This window comes from Calonectris borealis, chromosome 6 (assembly GCF_964195595.1).
Source record: "Calonectris borealis chromosome 6, bCalBor7.hap1.2, whole genome shotgun sequence".
In the NCBI taxonomy this organism is placed as follows: Eukaryota; Metazoa; Chordata; class Aves; order Procellariiformes; family Procellariidae; genus Calonectris; species Calonectris borealis.
In genome coordinates, this window is record NC_134317.1 from 22,570,514 (window position 1) to 22,595,869 (window position 25,356).

Here is a 25,356-nt window from a genome sequence, read left to right on the forward strand (position 1 = left end):
CTGAATGCAATGTAATTATCTTTACCTGAGAACTAGGCATAATTCTAAAGCTCTATGCAGAAGAAACAGAAGCATATTTAGGCTATGCAGAGTCAAATCTACCAGCATTCTGTGATGTGTGTGTAATCTCAAGGAATAAATCAGAGGGAAAAAAAACAGATGAGGGAAAACACTGTGAAGCAGGCTCAATATGCACACGTTTTGGACTTGCATTTAGTGAAAGGTTTTAATTGCCTTACTTGCCCCTTGTGCTCCTATCACATCTGCTTTCAAAAAGAGAAGGGCATGCTGTTATTCTCTTCACCAATTACAGTCAAATCTCTCTACAGCTGCATCTTCTTCAGTACTACTCTGCATGATCTTTAATCTGGTTCTCCCTGTCTCTCATGATTATACTGATACATTAATAAGGATTAGTAATAATTTGTAAACCAAACTAAAGTTTAGGGAGTGAAGATTTCAAAAGTCTAAGGAATAGGAATTTCAGCTACATAACCTGCAATTCATAAGTAACCAGAAAAGTAAAACTGTCTGCCTTGTTATTGCTGCAGGCCAGAATGCTCATCATTTACTCACTGTGAATATCGTATTACTGTATTATTTTTAACAGGTTATAACTACGCCAACATTTAAAGACGTGCTTAAAACCGAGAATGACATAGAACATGCTGCTGTTGATTTCAGTGATTAATACATATTCTAGGCCATTTTAAACTTATGTTAACAGGGGCCTCAAGGACCACAAGGTGTTCAAGGAGAACGAGGTTCACCAGGAGAAGGCCTTCCAGGAGCAAAGGTACAGCAGCTGAAGGGTTTTAAGACCAGAGCAGCACCATTAAATGACTGCATGCCAAAACAAGTCCATAGCAGACCCAGGAATCTGAGAAAGTAGCTTGTAAATTAATATTAAAATTTGGCATCAATTAACCCGATATATTTTCACAGAATTCAGTTGGTCCAAACATGACTTCTAGGCACAGCTAGCCTTTGGGGCCTGTAAAGCCAATATTTAATTCACCTGACGCTTGATTTGTGGGATGTAAGCCTGGAAAGAATGCCCGCTATAATTTTAAAACAGCCTCGAGTATGTGACTTTAAATAAAATATTATAAAAGTGATTCCTAGATAAAAAATTTAGCTTTTTGTTGTTGCTTTTTTCTAAATCCTTATACATAGAGATCTTTGCTGTCACTAAAGACAAGCTTCTAAGCTTCTTAAATACCTCAGCCGCTGGCTTATGCATTTTAGCAGAAGTCTGAATTCAGTTTGTGGGAAAAGAAAGCTGCTGTTACAAATTTTCAGATCCAGTGGAAGTAATGACAGTAGTAGTTCCACCTACAGGGGTGGACTCACTAGACCCACTGCTAGCTCCTTTTGCTGCCCACTGAAAACCAACTCCCAGGCTGAGTTGTCACTTTGACCTTTGGTTACAACAACAAAGTGACATAGCTTGTACATGAGCTAAATAAATAACTAAATGGTTCACTCATTTTTATGCATGCACTAAGGCTATTTTGGTTGGGAAAAGAATAAAAAATTGTTTCACAGATGCAGGCCCCAACTGTCCCTTTACTAAAAATCGTAGGATTTTTCCTTAGCACAATACTGTAGTCAGCTAGGTTTAAATTTGATTGGTGCTAGCAACATAGTATCTTCAAACATCCAGTATATATTTTATAGAATCATAGAATCATGGAATAGTTTGGGTTAGAAAGGACCTTTAAAGGTCATCTAGTCCAACCCCCCTGCAGTAAGCAGGGACATCTTCAACTAGATCAGGTTGTTCAGAGCCACATCCAACCTGACCTTGAATGTTTCCAGGGATGGGGCATCTACCCCTCTCTGGGCAACCTGTTCCAGTGTTTCACCACCCTCATTGTAAAAAATTTCTTCCTTATATCTAGTCTAAATCTACCCTCTTTTAGTTTAAAACCATTACCCCTTGTCCTGTTGCAACAGGCCCTACTAAAAAGCTTGTCCCCATCTTTCTTATAAGCCCCCTTTAAGTACTGAAAGGCTGCAATAAGGTCTCCCCGAAGTCTTCTCTTCTCCAGGCTGAACAACCCCAACTCTCTCAGCCTTTCTTCATAGGAGAGGCGTTCCATCCCCCTGATCATTTTTGTGGCCCTCCTCTGGGCCCGCTCCAACAGGTCCATGTATTTCTTGTGCTGAGGAATTATCCAACCTCATTGTTGATGGCTTGTATTTGCTTAGCAGATCTCATGCATGAAAACAAACATAAAAATGATTTGAAGAAAATGCATTTAGAAATCACCCCATTGCCACTGAAATACCAATTCATGTGGGAAGAAACACTACAACTAAGAAGTAAAGCACAGCAACAATGCACAGTGGAAACAAGTGCAGAAGAATGCATAATCTAACCAAAACTATTGAGCAATTGAGATAGGCAGAATAAAATAACCAAAGTGGAATTCTGCCAGCATTATTGGAACCCTTGATTCTATAAAAAATGTACTACTTTTTACTGCCAAGTCTGACTTGGAGCCAAGCATATATCAACAGAGTCTATACGTATCTCTAATCCTATTTATGGCTGCCAAGTATGTCAGCTTTCTGGTTTTAAACACATTTTAAACAGGTGATTTGTTAATCTAAAGCAAATTTTACAGTTGCTTTTTTCAGAACGTTTTTACTACAAGCTTACAGTTCAGTAAAAAGGAAAATTAAGGTAGGTATTCTAAAGCATCAGGAGTAAAGAATGTTATTTTAAACAGAAACCGACATAATGTATTTCAGTCAGAGTTAAAATGATGGAATTCGTTATTAGGGAGAGAAAAGACCTGTCTGGGGCATAACTTTATTGCCTTGGGTGATTCTGTGACAATTTACACAAGCTAACGATCTGTCTCTACATGCTTTATTAATAGAAGTACAAGAAAGCACAATATTTTTCTCCTTAACAGTAACCTGCATTTTCCCCAAGACCACTGTTTTATAAATAAACATTTAGAAAGACAATGACATTTACAAATAGACTTCTACAACAATACAGTTTGGCCTGGTCTTTATTCTGGCAAAATTCTTAGTGAGAGCCAGATCCTCATTGCCACACTTCAATGAGATTAACCCATGAGAATTCAGCTTTCAGTTAGTCTCATTACTCAGCCCTGCTGACATTTAAATCAGTTGTGGTTTTGCCATTGATTTGAGGGGAAGCAGGACAGAACCTTAAGCAATTAAGGTGGGCAGAGACATAAAAAGCAGCTTGTTCAGCTCTTCATCAGCAATTTCAAACTGCAGAGCAAGCTCATTTGAAAAGACGACCTCTTTGGTATCCTGGAAAACAGATCCAGGAGCTACTTTCTGGTTCTTGTTTTGGTTTTCAGGATGACAGAGCAAACAGTGTCTCTAGTTACTTCAAAGAGAACAGCTGTGTGTTTCTACAGTTAACAACATATTATTTTTTCATGTAGGGAGACCGTGGTTTTGATGGACCAAAAGGCCCTCGTGGACATCCAGGCATCAGCATAAAAGGTGAAAAGGTGAGCAGTAAACACAGCAGGGGATTAACAAAGTGCCAATAAATCTACATAATACAGGGAATACAGGGTTGATATTCACTACAAAGGTGTAATGAGGCAAGGAACCCACATCAGGCCCTGATAATAAGGTATTTTGTAGAGAGATTTATGCCCAATAAACTCTCCCAACCTATTTTAACATCTCTTCATATTAAAATAGGAAGTGTTACAAAAAGCATCTGATTCTGTGGGAAAGTTAAGGTTTAAAAAGGGAAAAAGAGACTAGCAGTTGTTTGCAACTGAACCAGCAGTGAATAAATGCATATATGAAAGAGAAAAGGTCAGATCCCCAGCTTCACTGACTTCAAGAGAGGTTAAGTCAACATGTACTAGCACAGGAGCTGTCCCAGATGATTGTTTCTGTATCTTTACACAACTAAGCAATTGTACTTTGTTTGCCAGGGTGAATTCGGTCCTCCTGGTTTACCTGGGCCAATTGGATTACCTGGAATTGGAATTCAAGGAGAGAAGGTGCAATTTTCACTTTCCCCTCACCCCACACTTAAATGTGTAGTAATAGAGAATATTTTATTTTTAATAATTACTTAACTAATCTTTTCAGGGAGTGGAGGGCCCAAAAGGACCACCTGGCTCTAGAGGGTTACCAGGACAGGGACTACCTGGACCGAAGGTTAGAGAATTTTCTGAAGTAAAAACTACTGTGCTGTTTTTACTGTTATGTTTCCAGATTAAGAAATGGTCTGTCTCTATCCTTAAGCTTGTTAAAGTGCTGAACATCAATCTAAGTATTGACATAGTGGCAGGAAATTATTTTCTTTGTTAATATTATTAAACTGTACAGCAGGTCCTACTCCACTGAAAAGCCTTGATAAATGCCATAGCTATCTATTTAGGTTTTGGCTTGGCTCACCATAGAACCTTTGAGGTACTACATATCAGACAGTGAACTGCACTTTGTCTGACACGTTTCCATGGAAAGCATTGCCTGCCTTGAACTTGCAGTTTCATCATATCAGGTGCAGGTGCAGTGAATGAATTCCAAAAAGTAGTTGCACTTAACACAGCAGAACACCAAAATTTCAATATCATCTTTTATCCTCACTGTACTGTTTCCATTCCAGAAAAATACATATATACCTTACATATTGGCTGCCTTCCTTGTTACTTCTGCTGCCTGTTGTCTCACCTGACTTTGTATTTATTGTATCTAGCGGTTAAGAATGGTCCAAGGTATAATGAAGATTACCTTTGCTGAAGGAAAACTGTCAGAATAATTTAGCCTTGACTGATTCACAACATACAGAACTGTTAATGAAAGACGTCACCCTTGAAGTGTTTGGAATGGAGATTTAAAGTGTTTTTTTAAAAGAGGTGACAAATAAAGTTCTGAATGACTAAAGGCTATTAAAGCATAGTATAAAGGAACTAGAGGTATAAGTGGGTCAAGGGTCCATGCCAGAGAAAGTATTTTGCAGCATCAGAGATCACCTCTTACATTTTAAGTGATTGTGCAGGGATATGCTTTACCACTGGTAAAAAGAAAGAGAAGGGTGAATTGTCTGTGGATGTCAGGTATGCTCCTGAAATATCAGCTACTTTGGTGGGAAACATTCACAAGGACATATAATTATAGATTTACAGCATTCATCATTTCCACCAACAATTTTTTGGTGACAGCTCAAAATATGCTGCAGATTCCCAATCTTTGTGACCAAGGGTTTAAAACATCATACTAAAGACAATATCACACTAATCTTTCTTTAAATATAAGCAACCAAGAATATGCTTTTATATTTTTCCATGATAACGCTGTTAAAAAATAATTTCTACTTAAGGGTGAACAAGGCTTGCCAGGAGAGACTGGAGTGCCAGGAGAAAGAGGTATTGGAGCACCTGGTTCTAAGGTACATTGTTAATAGAGGAATTATTTAATTTCTTTATTTATTCAGATTTGAAATTTGTGTTTCCTGAGTACCCTTTCTGTAGGCACTTAAAAATAGGTTTAGAAATAAATTTAGGTTCTTAGTCTTTAAAATTTTTAACACAGACTTTCAATAACCTCCAGAAATGGGAACATTTTAAACACACCAGTTCCATACAGAAGTAGTAAGCTTTATTGTGACTGAAAATTTCCACGTGAAAATTTCCTGTGCCATGCTCAAGTCAGTGTTGCATACAGCTCACCTACAGCTCTGTCCAGAAAACCATCCAGAATATTAAACAGTTGCCAGAACTTGCAGTCCCCAGCATAAGCTAAGCTATAACCAGAGCTGGTGAAAAAAAGCACTGCTCCTTCCCTTTTCACACAGGATAGGATGTAAACAGCAGCAGCTGCATCCTCACACCTTCATAGAGGAAACAAGCTGTGCTACTAGACAGAAAGCACACTTGCTTCCAGGAGAGGAAGCTGTAACCAGATTATCTTACTGCTAAAGTGACCAAGATATTAACCAGTCCCTATGTCATTAACAGCCAGATTAACATAAAATATGGGGATAGATGAAAAAGTACTTCTGTGATAGTGGAAAGGCACAGGGCTGTCCTGGTTTTGCTCTTGTTTGTTAGGGATTTGGGACGGGGGTTGGAAAATGAAAGAAATTGTTCAATTTCTCTCTTTAATTTCACAAAATATGGTAATGCTGAGTGAACCCATTTGACCCCAAATGATACCATTTCATCTACAACCGTGTCAGGCTCTTGAACCTTACATAAATAGGCTGATGACAATTCCACTGCCATTAACAGATTTGCACTGATATTCACCAGCAAGATGTCAATCATTATGTCACAGTCAGCTCTATCTGCTATTTACTTCAAATGCTGCCACTGAATGAAATGATGGCACTATTTTTTAAGAATGAGCTGGAGCATTAATAGCTAATAACATTAATTGCATAGATAAAATGCACAGTTCAAACAGATGGTAGGATAGTTCCAGATACATGAGAGTTGTCTTTATAAAAAAACAGCAAGATTTGGGTCCACATGCATAAATGTTTGCTGTAAATATATATACAGTTTAGTAAACTTTTTAAAATAGATTTCCTTGATTCAGAGAAAGAATAGTACCAAGTCTGCATTTAATAGAAGGACTTACTTTTTATTTATATCAGGGTGAGCCAGGCCCTTCAGGACTGGCAGGTCTGCCTGGTCTTCCAGGAGAAGATGGAGCCCCTGGACAAAAGGTTGGTTCATCTCTGTCTGCAGTCTGCCTGCTTCCCTCCAAGCGTTCCTACTGTTCTCTCTGTGCTGATACCCAAACCTAGAAGAGAGTGTGTTCATGGACAAGGGGGAAAGTAGGGCATTTTTCAGTGAAAAAAATTCTCTTTCTAACATACTTTTTTAGGGAAAACTTTTCTTTTTTTTTGGGGTGGGGGGTTGTCTTATCTTGTTTACAGTTGTTGGCTTTTTTTAATCCACCAAATGCCCTGCAACTCAGAAGGGAAATCACTAAAATGGCTACGGGCAATCTTTCATAGCCTTCCAATCGTGGTATTTTCCTAGAATCAGAAACCCCATATATTTAAAGATTATATACTCAGAGTGTTCAGCCATCACTAAGGAAACATGCTACTTTCATGCATTCCACCCAGAGTTTTACAATGTTTGCTTCTGAATATGGGAAGAAAATCCTGGGCTCACTAACATCAGTGGGAGTTTTGCTCTCTAAAAGGTCTATGATTTTAATGAGCTTATTCAAGTGAATACAGAGTTGATCTTGCACCATATCTATGCAGTACTTTGAAATGCTGCTTTGATTTTTCTATTCCAGGGTGAACCAGGGTTACCTGGTCTTAGAGGTCCTGAAGGTGCTCCAGGGGTTGGAATACAAGGGGAAAAGGTGAGAATTTCTTACTAAAAGTGACATTCAAAATTGTAATGTTCCAGCAATAGGTTTGTCAAAGCATTCTCTTTTTTGGTCTATTATAAGTAACGAAAAAATATTCCTCAAGGAATAGCTTAATGAGTGCTTCTAAAAGTGGTTAACTGCAGAGTTTATTTCAGCCTCAGCCTAAAACAACGATTTTTTAAATAGCAAAGTTAATAAAAGACCACCCAGGACATCTTTTTCATAAATTTTTTTTGGAAATGACAGCACAACAGTTCAGTGTCTCACGATTTCCAGTACCTGTGGTAGTATCTGGTCCAAGAAGTTCACAAAGAGCTAACTGGGAATACTACTTCTCTTAGTAGGAATAACTGGGTTGTTCTTTTAGGTGCTGGCTCTTGTACTGGTCTTCTGTACTGATTCACAGATGGAGAAGTAATTCCGGTTTCTCATATCAGCATCTGTATCGTGTGAAATAAAGACACTGGAAATTTCTGGAATAGTTGTCCAAGACATTGGACAAGACATACAGAGATTAAATGTCACAACAGAAGAGAAATAAAGATATTAAGTATCACAACTGCAAGAAGCTGGAAGGGCTAAAAAACAGTGTAGGAAGGAAAATCAAGGCATCCACCTGTTTTCAGATTACTTTGGTAGGGAATACATGCAGATGACATGATGCAGAAATAAAATTAATTACTATATTGGAATGTTTTCAGAATGTTTCTGGACTCATAGCTGTTTCATTTTTGTTGTAATTATTACAGCCTAATAATATGGTTAAGTAAGAGTTATCCCTGTACAAACTTTACACTATCTATTCTTAGATTTTTCTGCCTGGAAGTATAAGCTGATCAACCAGAGAGGGCATTGTGGTCAATTGATTGGCCCTATTTGCCTTTGAATTAAAAAAAAAAAAGTATCTTTGAGTAAATTATCTTTTCCTGTTTTGATTATTTCTCTTAGATAGTAAATTTTTCATGTAATTACTTAACTTGATTTTTCAGCTGCAAGGATGCAATCTTTAAGATTCCTTTTGGTTCTAATTTTTTTCACAGTACTCACTGGTAAGTCGGTTAGTTTAATTTCAGATTAAATCTATGTGGTTTTAACTGTACGAATCCCAAACTGGACAATTACTGAGCAGAATTAACTGACTTGCCAATGAAGGCAATAAGAACAGCTCATGTGCACCAGCTATGAGATAGAACTTCACTATCTTTCACTGATATTTACAATTAATTTCAGTTAACACATTCTTAATATTATTTGGTATGTGTGACATGTCTTTTCCATTTTTGTAGGGAGATCAAGGTCAGAGAGGAATACGTGGATTAACAGGACCAACAGGAGTGCCTGGACCTGCTGGAGCTAAAGTAGGTTTATTACCACGTTATGTGTGTAAAATAGCCCCCCAAAGCTGTGCTTTGTTCTAGATCTCAGAAACAACTGTCCTGAAATGAACTTGCTTCTTAAAAAATAATTTAAAAAAAAAAGTTCAGCTAAGGCTTCTTTTAGCAAGACACACCATGATCCCTATAAACATCTAGAAGCATTTTTTAAAAAACTTTGCATTTACCATATTGCTTCCCTGTTGGTTTGGGAAAAGTTAAGGAACACTAATACTGGTATTTTTATGCTGAAATATTTTGAAAGATAGTATGGTGTATGGCATATACATATGTGACAGGACTTTATTTTTCCTTACACTGACTCATGGCTGATATTCTTTTATGGATTGGGAGTTTCTATTCAAACACTCAGTACTTACTGAAAGCAAGAGAAGGGCTACTCCAGGTTTCTCCTCCAGTTTCCTATTAAGTCTTTTGCTATTTATACACACAAAAGTGTGTATTTCACATAAGAGGAAAAATTAAAAGGAGTAAAAAAAGTACACTGAAAGGACTATTTAAAAAAATCTACTCTAACAGAAAAGTATACATGTTTTCAGTACTACACAGCTGGGCAGGAAGGCTTGAGTGCTGGATGTGCTGGACTAAGTCTCGAATACACTAAGAAAGAGATTTCTAATAACATATATTTGTTCAGCGACTGAGAAGAACCTCATTTCCATTGAGAAAGCAGAACTATGCTTGTGATCAGTTCTTCAAATAGTTAGATTTCACTCCACATAGAAGAGAATATTAGAAATTCTAATAGAATTTTAATGGAATATTATAAATTTTTGCATAAATGTTTTCTCTATGAGATGCTCATGCTCACTTTCAGAAAAATCTATCGTTTTTGCTCTCCTTCCTTCACTGCAGGGAGAGCCTGGTGCACCAGGACGTCTTGGAATGCCAGGCCCTCCTGGAAGAGCTGTGCCTGGACCAAAGGTAACATCCACACGCCAGCTCCTAGAGCTTATAAACACAGGATGAAAACTGTGAAGTAGGCCATGCTATTACTCATGAAAATAATTTCAGCCTTATGGGTCAACTGAAACTTCTTTCCTAGGAACAGAATTATGGATTTTATCCAGTCTAGTTACCACCATGCCCTGGTATTAACTGTATGCCAGCTTGAGGTGTGGCCTACCTATGTATTTGTTTGTTTTGGATAACCTTGGATATCAAAATACTTTTCCTTCTTCTGTTTTTGGTGTTTAATGCTTGCAATAGCGATAAATAAATTCAGCTATTACGTTTGATACATATAAATTTGTATGACAGAAATCCAAAAACACAGTCTGTGATTGATGTTTAATAAAATACATAACTAGAATATATATTTTCTTCATTGCAGGGTGACATTGGGTTACCTGGTCTTGCTGGACCAATTGGAGAACCAGGTTTTGGGCTTCCTGGGGCAAAGGTAGCTCCTAAATTGGTAAACTAATTTTTGATAGAACTGTAAAATAAGGCAGGATTTCAGTGAAGCAATCGCCTAGGATGGCCAAGGGTTCCATAGTTCTTAATGTGTATGTCGTACAACACTGGCAGAGTATAAGGATTTGCAGAGCCAGAAAACCACGGATGGTCAATCTTCCAGACTCCATGAACCATCCATAAGCTTTCACATGGTAGAGAACCAGGAGAAAAATTACTGGGTTTAATTGATGAGGAGTGAATACAGAGAGAACACCTGATTTATGTGCTTACAACAGCTCACCTGTCAAGCACAGTTAATTTTTCTCAACCAGGCTCCTTTTCTTCATTCCTAATTTTGACACAGGGTAATCCACAGACTCCAAAAAGATGTCAGGACATGGGCCAAACTGGCAATGATGTGAGAAGAAATGCCTTAAGTAGAGGAAGAAGAACATGAACAAGTAGTTAATCTCTAAGGATTTCTCTCTAGCACTTCTCTAGTATTGCCTCAGTGTTACCTAGATTCAACCTTTGTAAGCCACTCTTCATTCCAGGGCTGATTTTGTCTGAACACCAAGACACTTGGGACATACAAACCTGTTTCTCAAAATAAACCAGACACCCCCCCTTTTTTTTTACTTAGTGAATTTGACAGTGCTTTTGAGTATAGCCCTTATCCCTTGTTCTTTGAGTGAACTGAACACAGCAACAGAAGCATGAGAAACATGTAACAATCTCTATCCTTTTTCGATCAGTTAGTGGTTTTCAAGATCCTTAAATTTATTTTCATCAGGACGAGATGATGATGATGGAATCACGTACTTTTCTGGTGCAGTCCAGTTAATTCAGAGAACTGCATGTTGTCCTATTTCTGGGAATCCAACAGGAATCTACCAACAGGAAGTAGGTCCTTTGCTCAGAGTTGCAAGTCTCTCTCCCTCAGCCTTGAGCCCCCAAAACTTTTTCAGTTGGGCAACACTGCATGTTTCTGTGACTATGTTCTTCACTTTTTGCTGTCTCTGTCAGTATTAGTGGTTTTGCCGTTGCTTCACTCTGAGACACACATCTGCACTAAGCTGAACAGGGTAAAACCTTTTACAGTCTCATTTTTAAAAATTATTTTTGCATGGGCCTTTGCTTGCCACTGTTATGCATGCCCATATTTTGGGTAGCTACAGGGACAAACACAATCTTGATCATCCATCCAGTTGTAACTCTGAGCAACTCACTGCACCATCCAGTATGGCTGGGAGGGTTAAACTCCTCTTAGTTTCCCTGGTAAATCTGTTCCTGAGATACTCCAGCTATCTGGATCCATGAAAGGAGCTTAATTGTACATCTCCAATAGGAAGCTCCTGTTATACTCAATAGCTTTAATGAGGTTCCACAGCATTATAGGAAAATACAAAAACAGACAGAAACCTTGTGATAGAAAATAACATTTTTAAATTGGCCACACAAACCACTGTAGTCCCCTGCCCTACAACCCTTGCCTCACCACACAAACATATAGCATGTACAGAAGCTATACAGAGTTTTCCCAATGCTCTGCAGCAGTTTATCTATCTTCAGTTGCAAGAATTATGTAAAGTAGCTACTGAGTAATTCATTCCCATGCTAGACTTTTGGCTGTCTGTCAATTTGGGCTCATTCCCCCAAAGCTGGAATAGTAATCATGATAAAATTATGGGGAATGTGACTGAAGGCCACAAATGACAACAAACAGAGCTCTTGAAAAAGATGCAAATTAGTGATTTAGAAATGAAAGGTCCTGTAAATCCTCAGCACTATTAAAGATCCCATTTTTAGTACAGGATTAATAACCTACAATAATCATTCACATAGTAAAATACATTAGCACATAGACAGACAGATAAAATCAACTTGCAGTATAGTTGCCAAAGAAGTTTCACTTTCATGGAAAATTTCCTGCTAGCAATTGTATTGGCATTCACCTCATCTGTTTTTTCTGCCTTCATCAGGGTGACCGAGGTCTTCCAGGACCCCCCGGGCCCTTTGGGCCAAAAGGAGATGGTTATCCCGGCCCACCTGTAAGTTTACAGACAATTTTTTTAATGTGAATTGGGAACAAATAGGTGCTACACCAAAGTGATTAGCCTCCGTGGCTGACATGCTAGGAAAGATTTGCTGGTCTAAAAGCCTAAAAAGGCTCCTTAACTGTGGAAATGTATTTCAGCAAAGAAGGGAAAACAAATCTCCCTCTGAAATAGTCCAAGACCTTCCATGTCCCCCACTCCTCCTGATTACATAATGTAACATATTCCAAGTGGGGCTTTTTTTTCCCCTATAGTATCACTGATGTTTCAATCAAAGCCCTCAGTATCTTGATGTAGGATACTGTCTTCTGCCCAACCATACAAAATTTATTCCCAAATAGAAGAATGTAGCCCAGCTAAGCAGCTGTGTCCATACACATGGGTGTGAACTCAGGGCAACACTATCTTCCAGAACCACTAAAGAAGCAACTACTGTCCAAAGAGCCAGAAGAGCAAACCGTCCTCAGTTCTGTTCATTAGGTTGTTGAAGGTGTGGCAAAGAATTGGTTGATCTACTTCACAGCCCTTTACAGAGGTCTTTACTGGTAGATAGGACCAATCCCTACTGGGACTGCAAAAAGGATACAAAGAGAAAAGGCTCCTTCTTCTCCCTTCCTTGCACGTGTATGCAGTGCTGGCCTCACGTATCTAGTCTGCTCAACAGGGCGTTCCACCAGCCCTGGCAGTTACATGCCTGTGCAGTGAGGAAGTCCTAGGAAGACTGCTGGCTAGAGTCAGGGAGTTTGATGATATACTAGCATTTATCTGTGCTAAAGACAACAGTAAAAGTGCATGCAATTGCCACACTGAGGAATAAAAATTAATGAATGTCAAAATGGAAATTGGAATTCGATTTATAATACTTCCTGATATTTTTGTGCAATCCGATGCAGAACTGCTTCTGCACCTGCCTCTCCGGATCAGACTCCTCTGTCTTCAAACACATGCAAGCCTCCTGCATGACATGCAACACATGTGCAAATGCCACGACACCAATTCTGGCTTATCAGAGTAGAATTTAACCAATTGTAGACCACAGTGATCCCACTAAGAGACAATATATTCAAGATACTACCATGTTAACATTAATAAAAGCATGTAGTCAATAGAGCTGTAAATTAAATTAATATTCTGTCTGTGCATATAATTTCAGGGCTTGCCAGGCCTTCCTGGGATTCCTGGTGAACAAGGCCCAGATGGAGTTGGACTACCAGGACCTAAGGTACAGACCTTAACTTCTAGAAAAGTAAATGCATGTATGTACTCTCCTTCATGCAGATATAATTCCTACCCATAGGTCACAGTCAAAATACCTTTTTAATCCAGCTTTAACTTACTTGTCAGAATATAAAAGGTAGACCCTATAGAAGATCTTCAAGCTTCTCTTCAGAAGTCATCCTGATGCTGATTGCAGGATTACTGGAATTATACAGGCAATTGAAGGATTGACTACACCTATTTAAATATGCTTAATGTCTCTTCAAAGGACATACTTTTTTTTTCCACTCACCTCAAACCCCTAGCTGTCTGAAGGCACTGATAGGAAAAAAGCTAGAACAGTGCCAATGTGAACATAGAGTCTGATTCAACTGACAGGCAGCAAGCAAAAACTTTTTTTTTCATTTGGGGAACCTGGAGTTCATTTTATGATATGGGAACTGTAATTCCTGTGTAACGATTGCATAATTACAATGTTGTAATTGTGCAATTACAATTGCACTTGAATATGTTTAGACCACCAGCCACTGTTTATCCCCAATAACTTTCTTGTCCTGCCTGCAGTATTCATGGGTTAGCATTGTTTAGACTTGCACTGCGCTGTTCAATCATTCTGCTCTCTTTGTCCCATTTGAGTACAACAGATGCTGGGAATTCTAGAGATAAATTAAACTTTGGTATTCACTACTTATCTTTTAAAGTATCGACTTTCAGGGTGATCCCGGTAGTAGAGGACCAATTGGTCTCCCAGGTCCCCCAGGAGAAGGCCTGCCAGGACCAAAAGTAAGCCATTTAAACAATTATGTCTCCCATGTCTATTTTTTTTTTTTTTTTAAAAAAAAAAGTACAGTATAAAAATGTGTGATCATGCATACACATCTATGCTGGACCTTGTTCTCACCCACAAAGAGGGGCTGGTGGGGAATGTGAAGCTCAAGGGCAGCCTTGGCTGCAGTGACCATGAAAAGGTGGAGTTCAAGATCCTTAGGGCACCGAAGAGGGCGCACAGCAAGCTCACTACCCTGGACTTCAGGAGAGCAGACTTTAGCCTCTTCAGGGATCTGCTCGGTAGAGTACCTGGAAGGAAGAGGGGCCCAAGAAGGCTGGTTAATATTCAAGGATCACCTCCTCCAAGCTCAGGAGCGATGCATCCCAACAAAGAGGAAGTCAGGCAAAAATGCCAGGAGGCCTGCATGGATGAACAAGGAGCTCCTGGACAAACTCAAACACAAAAAGCAAGCCTACAGAGGGTGGAAGCAAGGACAGGTAGCCTTGGAGGAATACAGAGAAATTATCTGAGCAGCCAGGGATCAGGTTAGGAAAGCTAAAGCCCTGATAGAATTAAGTCTGGCCAGGGATGTCAAAGGCAACAAGAAAAGCTTCTATAGGTACATCGGTGATAAAAGGAAGACTAGGGAAAATGCGGGCCCTCTCCAGAAGGAAACGGGAGATCTGGTTGCATGGGATATGGAGAAGGCTTAGGTACTCAACGACTTTTCTGCCTCAGTCTTAACCAGCAAGTGCTCAAGCCACACCGCCCAAGTCACAGAAGGCAAAGGCAGGGATTGGGAGAATAAAGAGCCGCCCACTGTAGCAGAAGATCAGGTTCAAGACCATCTAAGGAACCTGAAGGTGCACAAGTCCATGGATCCTGATGAGATCCATCTGCGGGTCCTGAGGGAACTGGCGGATGAAGTTGCTTAAGCCACTATCCATCATATTTGAGAAGTCGTGGCAGTCCAGTGAAGTTCCCACTGACTGGAAAAGGAGAAACATAACACCCATTTTTAAAAAGGGAAAAAAGGAAGACCTGGGGAACTACAGGCCAGTCAGTCTCAGCCCTGTGCCTGGCAAGATCATGGAGCAGATCCTCCTGGAAACTATGCTAAGGCACATGGAAAATAAAGAGGTGATTGGTGACAGTCAACATGGCTTCACTAAGGGCAAATCATGCCTGACAAATCTGGTGGCTTTCTACGACAGGGTTAGAGCGTTGGTGGATAAGGGAAGAGCCACCGATGTCATCTACCTGGACTTGTTGCAAAGCATTTGACACTGTCCCACATGACATCCATGTCTCTAAATTGGAGAGACATGGATTTGACGGAGGGACCACTCGCTGGATAAGAATTGGCTGGATGGTCGCACTCAAAGTGTTGCAGTCAACGGCTCGATGTCCAAGTGGAGACCAGTGACGAGTGGCATTCCTCAGGGGCTGGTATTGGGACCAGTGCTGTTTAACACCTTTGTCAGCAACATGGACAGTGGGATCGAGTGCACTCTCAGCAAGTTTGCCGATGACACCAGGCTGTGTGGTGCAGTTGACATGCTGGAGGGAAGAGATGCCATCCAGAGGGACCTTGACAGGCTTGAGGTGGGCTCATGCAAACCTAATGAAGTTCAACAAGGCCAAGTGCAAGGTCCTACACATGGGTTGGGGCAATTCCAAGCACAAATACAGGCTGGGCAGAGAATGGATTGAGAGCAGCCCTGAGGAGAAGGACTTAGGGGTGTTGGTTGATGAGAAGCTTAACATGACCTGGCAATGTGCGCTTGCAGCCCAGAAAGCCAACCGTATCCTGGGCTGCATCAAAAGAAGCATGACCAGCAGGTCCAGGGAGGTGATTCTCCCCCTCTACTCTGCTGTCCCACCTGGAGTACTGCGTTCAGCTCTGGGGCCCCCAACATATGAAGGACATGGACCTGTTGGAGTGAGCCCAGAGGAGGGCCATGAAGATGATCAAAGGGCTGGAGCACCTCTCCTGTGAAGACAGGCTGAGAGAGTTTGGGGTTGTTCAGCCTGGAGAAGAGAAGGCTCCGAGGAGACCTTATAGCAGCCTTCCAGTATCTGAAGGGGGCATACAGGAAAGATGGGGAGGGACTTTTTACAAGGGCATGTAGTGATAGGACAAGGGGTAAGGGCTTTAAACTGAAAAAGGGTAGATTTAGATTAGATGTAAGGAAGAAATTCTTCACTATGAGGGTGGTGAGGCACTGGAACAGGTTGCCCAGAGAAGTTGTGGATGCCTCATCCCTGGAAGTGTTCAAGGCCAGGTTGGATGGGGCTTTGGGCAACCTGGTCTAGTGGAAGGTGTCCCTGGCCATGGCAGGGGGGTTGGAACTAGATGGTCTTTAAGGTCCCTTCCAACCCAAACCATTCTATGATGATTCTATGATCTACATGTTTTCTGTCTTCACTCTTCATTAGAAACAACTAATTCAACAAATAAGATAACTAAGGAATACAGTGTCTTTATTTTGTAGAAAATTAAAAATGTTTCTAGTGATCAGCCATAAACCATGGCCTTCTTCCTATTGCATACGATAAATTATAAAGTGATAATCTTGCAGTGAAGATCAGTGACAAAACATTTAGTTCCTGCAGACATCAGTTGCAATTGAGTAGCAAAAATTTCTTCACACCTAGCACTGGTCAGAATTAATGGCCTGGCAAGCACGTAACATGTCTTGCCTATACTACTGTTACAGCTAAGGCATACCGTTGAGTTCTTCTAGAATTAATTCCTCTTTTTTACTGTATAAAGTAAATCAATAATGTAATGACCAATATGATGACCAATCCCTGCAAAAAGGATTATTTGTGTAATTATAATACACACCATGACCTGGAAATAATTGTAACTATAAAAAGCGATTTTCACTATGAAACCTCCCAAATTGGAAACTCTGATGCCTCTACAGCTCAGTTTTAGAAGTCTATTAATACAAAAGAACTGTTTTAGAATGTAACTGTAAATCAACTGAACAAGGTGAAATGCAAAGAAATTGCAACATAATAATGTATTACCTGCACAATGTGGCTTATTGGTCCCAGAGATTCAGTTCATTTTGGCATGAAGGCTAGGTCCAGAGCTAAGCGGTGGTGAAGCACTTCCCCAGCCAGTGCTAGACCTAAGGACTGGCACGTGCACAGGATCCTTACAAATGAGGAAATTGAGAATTTCATGCAGGGATACTGGAAGAGCAATATAGGTATAAAATTAATATTGTACTATGTGGGTTTTGATTGCTTCCTCTGAATAACATACGGAATGGAAACATTTTCTCTAGAGTTCTTTTAAAAACTAGCTTATAAATTAGCAACAAGTGTTTATTTGCAATGCCATATTAGTATGTATGTCTATAGGTCTTACTGTGTAAGCTTAATGGTGATGAAAGATAACACAACAATAATAATCCTCTCTTAAATCTTAATTCAGTCCCCAATGTTCCACCAATACAATCCATCCTTCAATGCAATGTATATCTCTATCAGCAAGGTGATTAGTGTTCAATGAGCATTAAGCCCTGAGTGACTCCTTTGAAGTATAAACTGGATTTTAATAATCTGATAAAGGATTGTCAGCTGGAGCAATCTTATCCTCACTACTTACAAAAAGACATCAATTTGGTAGAGGATGGACAGGAAATTACACGGTGGTATAACAATTTATCGTGTATTTTTATGATGAATATTGTATTTAACATATGCAGGGTTTCTCTCTAGGGAACCATAGGACGCCCAGGGCCACCTGGCTCTCTGGGACCTCCTGGTGAAGGTATTCAAGGAATTAAGGTAAAAAGACTCAGTGTCTTCAATATCTAACCTGTGTTGAGTGGTCAATCTGACGATCAGAGTGTTAAAGGGATTTTGCATTGTTTCTTGTATGAGGAGAGCCTCAGGCTAGAAAATGAGGAGGATAACATGAGCACCTGCAAAGTATGTTCTGTCTCTACTGCTGTAAACAACAAGCCCAAGGGCATGTGTATTGAGGGAGGAGGAAGCAGGGACATCTTTTATCAGTGAAAGATAGCCTTACAAAATTAAAAATATCATTCCCTCTTCCTCAACTCTCATGCCCACGGAGACAATCTGAAGTAGTTACATGAACTACCACCTATGGTAGAGAAAGAGTCTCCATCCCGAATCTATGTGTAATATTAATTTTTCCCTGTGATATGCACTTTTACCCAAAGCATAGATCAGATGAGACAGACTCAAGAGACAGAAATAAAAAAGGGGGAACAAGAAGGAATAAAATGGGATGGAAAGAGGGAACAGGAGAATTAGAACCAATAATGATCATGCGGTTTTTCAATATTATATATCTTTAGAGTAGACAAACTTATGAAGTATTTGAGAAATATAAGCTAGCTACTACATTGTCTCAAGTGCCTCAAGACACTTGTTAAAATGCAGTTTGAAACACTTCCGCTTTGAACATTTAAAATTAATGCATGATGAATGATTAAGGGTTAATATCACTACCTGGATTATCATTAGGGGGAACAAGGAATTCAAGGAATGCCAGGACCACGGGGGCCCCCTGGAGAAGGGCTTTTGGGACAGAAGGTATGATATCTAAATCAGAAATAATGTCCTAGACCGAAGCCAACATACTGAAAATGCTCATTACAGTCAGCTCTCATTGAAGGCATGTGAATTCTGTGAAAAGGGAATGGGGATTTGGGAAAACCCCAGTGATTCACGTGATCGTTTTAATATTTTATAGCAGCATCTCTTTCAGTGTTGCTTATTTTAATATCATATGAGGCTTATCTTCTACTGCAATTAGAAGAAATATAGATATTAGATTTAATATCACTGCCTTTCTTTTACCCACCCACTATGCAAAATTTGGAGACTAGTCAATGTTAAGAAAAAGAGAAATGTGGTTTGGAATCAGTTTTTGGATGTGATCACATCTGCTCAGAAAGGCTGTACAAAGTCCTATAGCCTACCAAAAATCAAACCAGGAGGCACTAATTCATCTGTTTGCTATTCCAAACACCTTTTCTGGGCCAAAAGGTTTCTCAGAGTGATATTCCCATTATTCATTCCAACTATGTCCTTGCCTTTCTTCTCAATTTTCCTACTGTTATTTTTCTCAGACACAGATAATAATTTCCATCATGCAATATCCCATGAAACCCCTCTGTCTGCATGTACTTTTTTGAGATGGTTCATTGTTCAAACTGCTTCAGCTATTTTTTTCCTATAAAAATGCTTAGCCAATACTACAAGTTATTCACGAAATACCAGTTGATTTAAATGATCTCTAACAAAGATTTCTAACTCATGTCAGAAGCTGAAGGTGAATTCAACAAAGGCAGCTAAAGAGAAATGTGAAAAGTGTAATAAAAACTGACTTACACTTTCTGTCTGCTTACCAATGTGGTTTTAAAGGGAGATCGAGGAGCTACAGGTGAAAAGGGGAAAAAAGGAGAAAAAGGTGATGTGGGTGACCCTGGTTTATCTGGAGAACCTGTAAGTAACTCAAGTTTATCATGTTTGTTTTCTTAAACTGCTTAAAAATAAAGCCAGGTTCTGTGTTCTTCTTGCTATTTAACTACATATAATCTGAAATACTTAAGAAACTGAAGCTATGAAAACCTTTAAAAGCATAAAGAAGACATTTCCATGCTGAATACCCCACTTCCCACAGATGTGGTTTCTTTCTTAAGGCAGTGAAAGACAATTGCCATGTTTTAAGACAAAACTATGCAATTCTATTCTATGGCTACCAAGTAACTGTAGCTCAGACTTTTTCTCAAAGCTGATGAACAGATGAAGGGAGGCAAAATGGTAACTTTTGCTGATGGGCAGGAACCCAAAAGCTGGATAGCAAAATGTGGTGCCCATCTATTCTGACATTTGCATACTATTAAGTAGGGATACATAAATACCACTGCCATTCTTGCCCTGACACTGGCCCTATTAGACTCACATATGAAGCAGAATTCTGATCATTCCAAGGGTGTCAGGCAGGTATGCAGTCTCTTGAGAAAGGAAACAAACACACCATGGTAGACAGGAAAGCTTTGCACAGATTCTCTTTTTCTAATGTAAACTGACAATCGGTGATCTACTTGGGAGACTTGAGGTCATCCAATTCCCATAAAAACCTCATGATCTTAGGAGGTTGTAGATACTGCATGCACAAGGTAATACCACAAGAACAGTACTTTTTCTAGCCAAAGTTCTTATTGGCCAAATATTATTCTAATAATAGTACTGATGAAGTCATATTCTGAATTACAATGTTACTAGCTAATTGCAGTAGCTTAATTAACAATCACTGTTACAGGGCAAAACTGGACCAAAAGGAGAGCAAGGCTTAACAGTAAGCAAATTCCATTATTTAAATCCCATTACGGCAAGATACAAACAATACAAGATGCTATCAGATGAAATGTATCCTATGTTAATTATTTTGGAAAGAGCTTTCTGACTAGAAGTGATCTCAGTAATAACATAGAAAGAAACCACGCAAAGGTTTCTGACTTTTTCTCATCTACTTTATGCTGAAATGGAATTTAAAGTTCCTGGTGATTTTAGGTATTTTTCTGCTACATGCTCTTTTACAGTTAGTGTTAGATGACCCAGGTATGTACCTCCTGCAGGAAAGTTTTTTTAAAGTATTTAAGAGTCTAAAGAGCAAAGATCTTCAAACCTGTCACAATCTATAATGCTATAAACTTAATTATATTTCTGCTAAGCCTGAACTGCACTATACCCAAATTCAGTAAAGCATGTCAGTGAGTGTATAAATACTACTGAGGTTTATGGTAGAAGCTGAGTGGCAGTAGCAAAAGGTTGTATTTGAAAGACTGACTCAATGCCAAATGAGTCCTGTCATGCACTTTAAAAAATGTAACAAATGATTGCACTAATAATGAGAAACACTTTGTTTGCATGTCACAGAAGCTATCACTTCTCTGAACAGACAGCTCTGAAGGCAGCAGCTTTTTTTTTTGCTGCTGAAAGCTCGGTAATATAGTGGGCCAGGTACACTAAGGTTCACAAATCCCAATTCCATTCTGTGTTGGCGCACTCTGTCATATGCCAGCTTACTACAAGTAATACGCTTCCTGAAGTTGGGTCTATCTCTCCACTCCCAATACATTTAAAAGGGATATCCATATTATTCAGATGCTAAAATATGAATGGGTTTTGACTTTAAGTTTTAATGAGAACCAAATAATCACAAAACCTTTTTTACAATAACAGTAGTTAATTATTTTAGATAGAGGTGTTACTGTGTTGTCAAGTTAATGATTCTTATATGTCATATAGAACAGTTCATTGTAAAATGTGGGATTCATTCCAAGCTTGGAAGGTCAAGTTTGAAAGTCAGTCAGTCAGATTTTTCGTAAGTCCCTGTAGGACACAGATATTCATTATAAACAAAATCTTTGGTAATGTCAATATTATACCTCATTTGAAAGAGGCAAATTGTAAAATATTTTTATATTTAATTTTTTCATATCCAGAGAGAAGATATAATTAAATTAATTAAAGAGATATGTGGTAAGTACTCAGGAAATCATTAATTTCAGATTCTATTTTTTTCTTCATTGCATTTACATTCTTCTCCTTTCCAAAAGGATACCAAGTCAAGTCATCATGATCTGTTTTTTTATTTTTCCTTTGCAGGTTGCGGTATTAAGTGTAAGGAAATTCCTATGGAGCTTGTATTTGTGATTGACAGCTCTGAGAGTGTGGGACCAGAAAATTTTGAGATCATCAAAGACTTTGTAACTGCTTTAGTAGACAGAGTAACCGTAGGCAGAAATGCTACCAGAATTGGCCTTGTGTTATACAGTTTAGAAGTTCGGCTAGAATTTGGTCTCAACAAGTATACAACTCAACAGGATGTTAAACAAGCAATTAGAAAAATGCAATATATGGGAGAAGGCACTTACACAGGAACTGCTATCCGTAAAGCAACCCAGGAAGGATTTTTTGGTGCTCGAACAGGAGTGCGAAAAGTAGCTATTGTGCTAACAGATGGCCAAGCAGACAAGAGAGAAGCTGTAAAACTAGATATTGTCGTTCGAGAGGCTCATGCAGCAAACATCGAAATGTATGCAATAGGAATTGTAAATACTTCAGATCCAACACAGGTTGAGTTTGTGCGTGAACTAAATCTGATTGCTTCAGATCCAGACGGAGAACACATGTATCTCATTGATGACTTTAATACCCTTCCAGGTGCGTTCATTGCAGTTTTATTCTGCATTGTTATCTGATGCTTCTCAGAACGGGGCAGGGTGGGGAGGAAGCATTATCTTCACGGATATGTTATGTTTTGATGCTGATCAGGATTAGTTACAAGGTGCAAAGTAATAGGAACACAGAGATACAGATTCCCTTTTTTTAAGGAGTCACGTTATAAGGCAATGATTCATCACACCAATGGGGGATGTCACCTACAGTGTAGGAAAACAGCTGCTTAAACTAGCTTTCTAAGCTGAGGAAGTGCTCTGTAAATATGCACTGTAAATGCACTGTAAATATGCTGGACTGGAATCCAGAATCAAACCCACTGGGGTAAATTCTACTTACTTCCATTGGGAAACAACCCATTTTCACTGGGTTATTCACATGAGCAAGGTAAACAGTTATTTTCCCACTACCAACTAGTAGTTGTTACTAAGCTCAGATGAACACCTTTAGTTGAGTTCATTGTATTTTGTACCATGTAGAGGACTTATGGGCTGGCAAATTTGTCACAAATAAAAGCCGTAGTCCAGAGAGCCTGGAATAATCTTCTTAGATGCATATAAATAATCTAAAGGAGTACTGGATTACATGTGTATTATTTATGTATATAAATAATCCAAATTCAAAAAATACGTTGAATTTCTCAGTATGATGAGTTTTTTACTTTTTTTTAAACAGCTCTGGAGTTCAAATTAGTCAACCAATTTTGTGAAGATGAACATGGTACCTTAATATACAACCGTAATGGAAATGGTGCAAGCATAAGTGGACCATCTTTCCATTCAGTATCTTCAAGTTCTTTACATTACATACTTCAGAACAACAATGTTAATAGACAATCACTTTCAGCACAGACACCCGGAGTATCTACAGTAGAAAATCCTCTGAGTCTTGGCGGTCTCCCTCAACCATTAGCTCTGGTATGAAAATTTAGCAGGTTTTAATGAGCAAAAGTTTTATATGTATCTCCTTCTCTGTTGCCTGATATAGTATGAACATTCCCCCTATTTTTCTACAGGACAGGTATTATAATAGCTCCTTTAACTTGGTATGCTCGGAGCTGGTTGTTCCACGTAAGAGTTCTGATGTTGCATGCAGGCAGTTATCTAACGGCTATAATTTATTCCTGATACTATTACAAGGATTATTATTCCTGTGTTTAATACAGTAACATTTGTGCCACAGTGTGAAACATAACATTATTAAAATGCAATTACACTGTAATAATTAAGTCTAAGAATAGTAATTAAGCTCAATTGTAGTCTATATTTTTAAGTTTGTAAATAAAATTCTGTAAAGGTCAACTAAAAAAAAAAAATATATCCCAGGCTTAGGGTTGACAGCCCTCCTGGTAAACAAACCAGGTGAGGTTAAAATCCTGATTCTTAACACTGAAGTAAGGGTAAACGGGAAAGAAAAAAATTAGAAAACCTCTAAGTGATGAAGGGCTTGTTCCTTTTGAAACACTTCACAATATCTGAAAAGCAAAGAAAATCAAATGCTTATTTCAGACCAAAGTACCTCCTGTGGTAGTATATGAAGCCTATGAAGAGGAACAAGAGGAGGAGGAACAGTCATCCTTGCTGACAGTGGACACTAGAGGTATTTTTATCATCGTTCATTTCTTCATCTTCATTTTTGGCTGATCAAAAATCAGTGTCTCATTCTGTTTCTTTTCACCTGCAGCTGTGGTACCATTTTTGCCATCTAAACCACCATCATCAGATAAAGTGATGACATCATCTCTTTCAACTGCAGGGCTCACACCAAGACCAGGTTATAGATTGTAACTAGTTTTTCATTTTGTTCCCTCTTACCCTGAAAAGCTAACTTTTCATAAGGCTTTAAATCAGAGTAGTTTTGTTCCACTCTGAAGATTTCATGAGCCCATGCTGTGGAAGAGAATCCATTTCAGGATTTTATAACAGTTGCAGTTCTTGTCTAGCCTGTTCACCAGTTCTTGTCTTCCCAAATTCCAAATGCCACTGCTCCACTTACAGCAGAAGCAAGATCAGCTATAACCTGAGACAGAGCTCATAAATGGCATCAAAAAGAGAAGATAGTGCTAGCTGAGGTGGGCCAGTGAACGGGTAATTCATGAGCCTTGAAGGGGCAGTCTATGGAGAGGGGAGGCTTCGTTAAAGACAGAGAAAATAATGATTTCAGAATTGGACAGAAAAAATAGATTTCTCCTTCAGAGGAGAAATAGGAAAAATGAGTGTTTAGTCATTTGAAGGAAAGTATAGTAATTAGCTGACTGCTCAAAAGATTGATTTTTTTCATATGAAATGTCCAAATATATTCTGTTCAACATTTGGGGGATTCATAGTTTTGAGTTCCAGTAATAGTGTATTATGATGGGAGCAACAGAAGAGAGCAACAGAAACATGTTCGCACGCTTCCTGGGAACATGGGCATGACTAATACTCTGTCTCTGGCAATAACTTTTTTTTTCCCCAAGTGTCAGGGTACCAGTTGCCAAAGACAGAATATTGATGTCACAACATTAAACTTGAAAAAAAAAGTATTTTCTATCTCATGGTATTATTGAAGTGAGTGAGACTAGATTAGGATGTCACTGTCCTCTAATTCCTATCTGTAGGAATTATTAGACCAACAAGCTTTACATTCAAACTTAACTAGTATGTACATAATTACTACCATTGTATTAGATAAGTAGCACAAACATCTTACAAAAGAAAGACTAAAGTTTTGTATTCTTCTCACTATTCTAATGCCTCTTCCCCCACACCACAAAGAGAACTATGTACTGAAGCAATGTACTACAGAAGGATGATGGTCATACTTATCGTTTAAAAATAGCAGATGCAACTAGCTTACAGCTCTTTGGCTTACAATTTTGGGTTGCTCACAAGACTGGTTGCTGATAATTAGATTTCAAAAATGAGATTTCAAAATTATCAGA

The 25,356-nt window shown here is 38.9% G+C and overlaps 1 protein-coding gene and 1 long non-coding RNA gene across 2 annotated transcripts in view; one reads left to right on the forward strand and one right to left on the reverse strand.

Annotated features, from left to right (window-relative positions):
- Window positions 1–25,356, forward strand: part of LOC142083569 (uncharacterized) — a 37,200-nt gene that overhangs the window by 11,290 nt on the left and 554 nt on the right. Inside the window, exons 13-34 of the mRNA XM_075153133.1 lie at window positions 728–796; window positions 3,438–3,506; window positions 3,948–4,016; window positions 4,108–4,176; window positions 5,342–5,410; window positions 6,620–6,691; window positions 7,279–7,347; window positions 8,643–8,714; window positions 9,606–9,674; window positions 10,084–10,152; window positions 12,131–12,199; window positions 13,359–13,427; window positions 14,138–14,206; window positions 17,931–17,999; window positions 18,708–18,776; window positions 19,611–19,691; window positions 20,512–20,547; window positions 21,698–21,734; window positions 21,861–22,418; window positions 23,109–23,302; window positions 23,942–24,032; window positions 24,117–24,206. Of these exons, the coding sequence (XP_075009234.1) occupies window positions 728–796; window positions 3,438–3,506; window positions 3,948–4,016; window positions 4,108–4,176; window positions 5,342–5,410; window positions 6,620–6,691; window positions 7,279–7,347; window positions 8,643–8,714; window positions 9,606–9,674; window positions 10,084–10,152; window positions 12,131–12,199; window positions 13,359–13,427; window positions 14,138–14,206; window positions 17,931–17,999; window positions 18,708–18,776; window positions 19,611–19,691; window positions 20,512–20,547; window positions 21,698–21,734; window positions 21,861–22,418; window positions 23,109–23,302; window positions 23,942–24,032; window positions 24,117–24,206 (2,128 nt within the window). The remainder of the gene's footprint in view (window positions 1–727; window positions 797–3,437; window positions 3,507–3,947; window positions 4,017–4,107; window positions 4,177–5,341; window positions 5,411–6,619; window positions 6,692–7,278; window positions 7,348–8,642; window positions 8,715–9,605; window positions 9,675–10,083; window positions 10,153–12,130; window positions 12,200–13,358; window positions 13,428–14,137; window positions 14,207–17,930; window positions 18,000–18,707; window positions 18,777–19,610; window positions 19,692–20,511; window positions 20,548–21,697; window positions 21,735–21,860; window positions 22,419–23,108; window positions 23,303–23,941; window positions 24,033–24,116; window positions 24,207–25,356) is intronic.
- On the reverse strand, window positions 6,610–9,642 carry LOC142083570 (uncharacterized). Its single transcript, XR_012674085.1, has 3 exons — window positions 9,562–9,642; window positions 7,636–7,796; window positions 6,610–6,768 (listed from the first exon to the last, which is right to left on the reverse strand). It is a non-coding gene; the product is annotated as an uncharacterized LOC142083570 (long non-coding RNA).